At 40.8% G+C, this 1,833-nt stretch overlaps 1 protein-coding gene across 1 annotated transcript; it reads right to left on the bottom strand.

Moving 5' to 3' along the window:
- Nucleotides 1–268: 268 nt before the first annotated feature.
- Nucleotides 269–1,119, bottom strand: LOC106321641 (endogenous alpha-amylase/subtilisin inhibitor-like). Its single transcript, XM_013759882.1, has one exon. The coding sequence runs from the start codon at nucleotides 1,062–1,064 to the stop codon at nucleotides 345–347; it is 720 nt and encodes a 239-aa protein (XP_013615336.1). The 5' UTR covers nucleotides 1,065–1,119; the 3' UTR covers nucleotides 269–344.
- Nucleotides 1,120–1,833: the final 714 nt, after the last annotated feature.

Genomic DNA, 1,833 nt, shown 5'->3' with positions numbered 1-1,833 from the left:
AAGCATTATTTCTCCATCTAAAGTTATAGGAGGAACTCGATTAAAAAGCCCGGTTAGGAATTGCTTCATTTCTTCAATTTATTAGCCTAAAAACGCGTTTCTATAGCTTTTTCACCGAAAGATTAATCAACGCATAGAGATTGTACTTGTGTTAACTGATAAATTCCTTATTAAGTATGATCGAGCAATCAAAGATTGAGATATCTGGAATAAGAAGAGGTTATGCGCAGATTTGGCGTATGCTTTGCTTGAGTTTGGTTTCTAAGAAAAGGACACTTCATAAATGACAAATACATATATAACTTTTCATTACATTTAGTTGGTTGATATGCTGTTTCCACCCATTATTTTCCATAATACAACTTACTAAACATTAGTCTCAGAAGCATTCTTAGACTAAAATTCTGAAATAAATTATCCGTGGATGTCTCAACCTTACGGAACTTAACTGGAAAGGCATTGTTATCGTCATCATCATCGTTAAGAACAAGTATGGGGTCACCGTAAAAGCTGGTGGTGGTACCAACACTCTTAATACCGTTTATAGCCGAGTAACTCTGGTAATGAACGAGCTTGTAAGTATTTTGTTCGTTTCCATATTTCTGAATCCTAAAAAAGCTATCTTTCCTGCTAGAGCTACCACCAGTCGTTACATAACGCTTGTTGGTACACGACGACGAGGATTCAACTTTCCATATCTTTGAGGAAGGGCATGGCCAGATCAGTGACTCAAAAGCGATTGTTAGGTTCGTGTTTATCCATATATCATTGCCTATGTCGAAGAATGGAGTAGAGAAAGTAATAGGTATGCCTGGTTGAAATGGAAGGACTGTTTGGACAACACCTAGTTGACACGAATGGGCTAAGTCAATGCTTGTTGGGACAAGACCGCCTTCTTTCTTGCCTGAAGCTGGTTGGATGAAGTATTGGGTCTGTCTCTGAATTGGGTTTCCGTTTGTGTCTTTGACGTGTTTTACTTCTGCCCCGGTTGTTACCGCAGCAGCCGAGACTAGAAGGAACAAAGAGATGAATAAGAATGGGATTGCTGTCTTATTGTTATTCATTGTGACTCTTGGGTGACTTGAGTCTGAAGCAAACAATTTGGTATGGTATTTATATCAGCAGACATTGATTTGTAAATTATAAATGTAAAAAATAGCTTCGAAGTTGTGAGTACATTTTATAAAGTATCGGTGGGAAGGTGTTTATGAAATCTTTTTTGTTTGCTGGCAACACGAGAAAGATTATTCACATAAATGAAAAAAAAAATCATGGAACCTAGCTAAAAGATGAAGATGATAAAGTGTAAAGCCACCGATAACTCATGGAAACAAGATGTCCAACGACAGCAGCATCAGCATGTGACTCAATGGTGGTTGTGCGGCCCTGAATCCTGATTGTTGGATATGGGCCCGTCTGGCGTCATGGCCCAGGAGTTCACTCGGCCCGGTTTTGGAAGTAAAGGCCCAAGCATGGGAGCAAAGCCCAAGAAGAAAGCGTGGCCATCACGTGCCAATCTGCCTCGAGACAAACCAGCTCACCTGCCCGTCAGAGCGACCTGACACGCCATCGAACCCGGGAAGCAAGGATAGGAGAAAACACCTATTACGGCGCCGAACCTAAACATTAACAACGCCGCCGAGCACTGTGGTGAGTCAGAAAATAATGATGACGAACCAACAACTCTTTCCCTCGCAATGTGTATGAAGAGGAAGGCTCATGACTAAGGAAGGGAGGGAGCACACAAAGCGGAATTTAGAGAGAGATTAGAGAGAGAAATAGCTTTGAGTTTAGTTCTTATCTCTTTTCGGTCTTTTGCTTACACTTCAATAA

This window comes from Brassica oleracea, unplaced genomic scaffold (assembly GCF_000695525.1).
Source record: "Brassica oleracea var. oleracea cultivar TO1000 unplaced genomic scaffold, BOL UnpScaffold02244, whole genome shotgun sequence".
In the NCBI taxonomy this organism is placed as follows: Eukaryota; Viridiplantae; Streptophyta; class Magnoliopsida; order Brassicales; family Brassicaceae; genus Brassica; species Brassica oleracea.
Note: the sequence above shows the minus strand (reverse complement) of the source record. Positions and strands in the feature narration are given on the sequence as shown.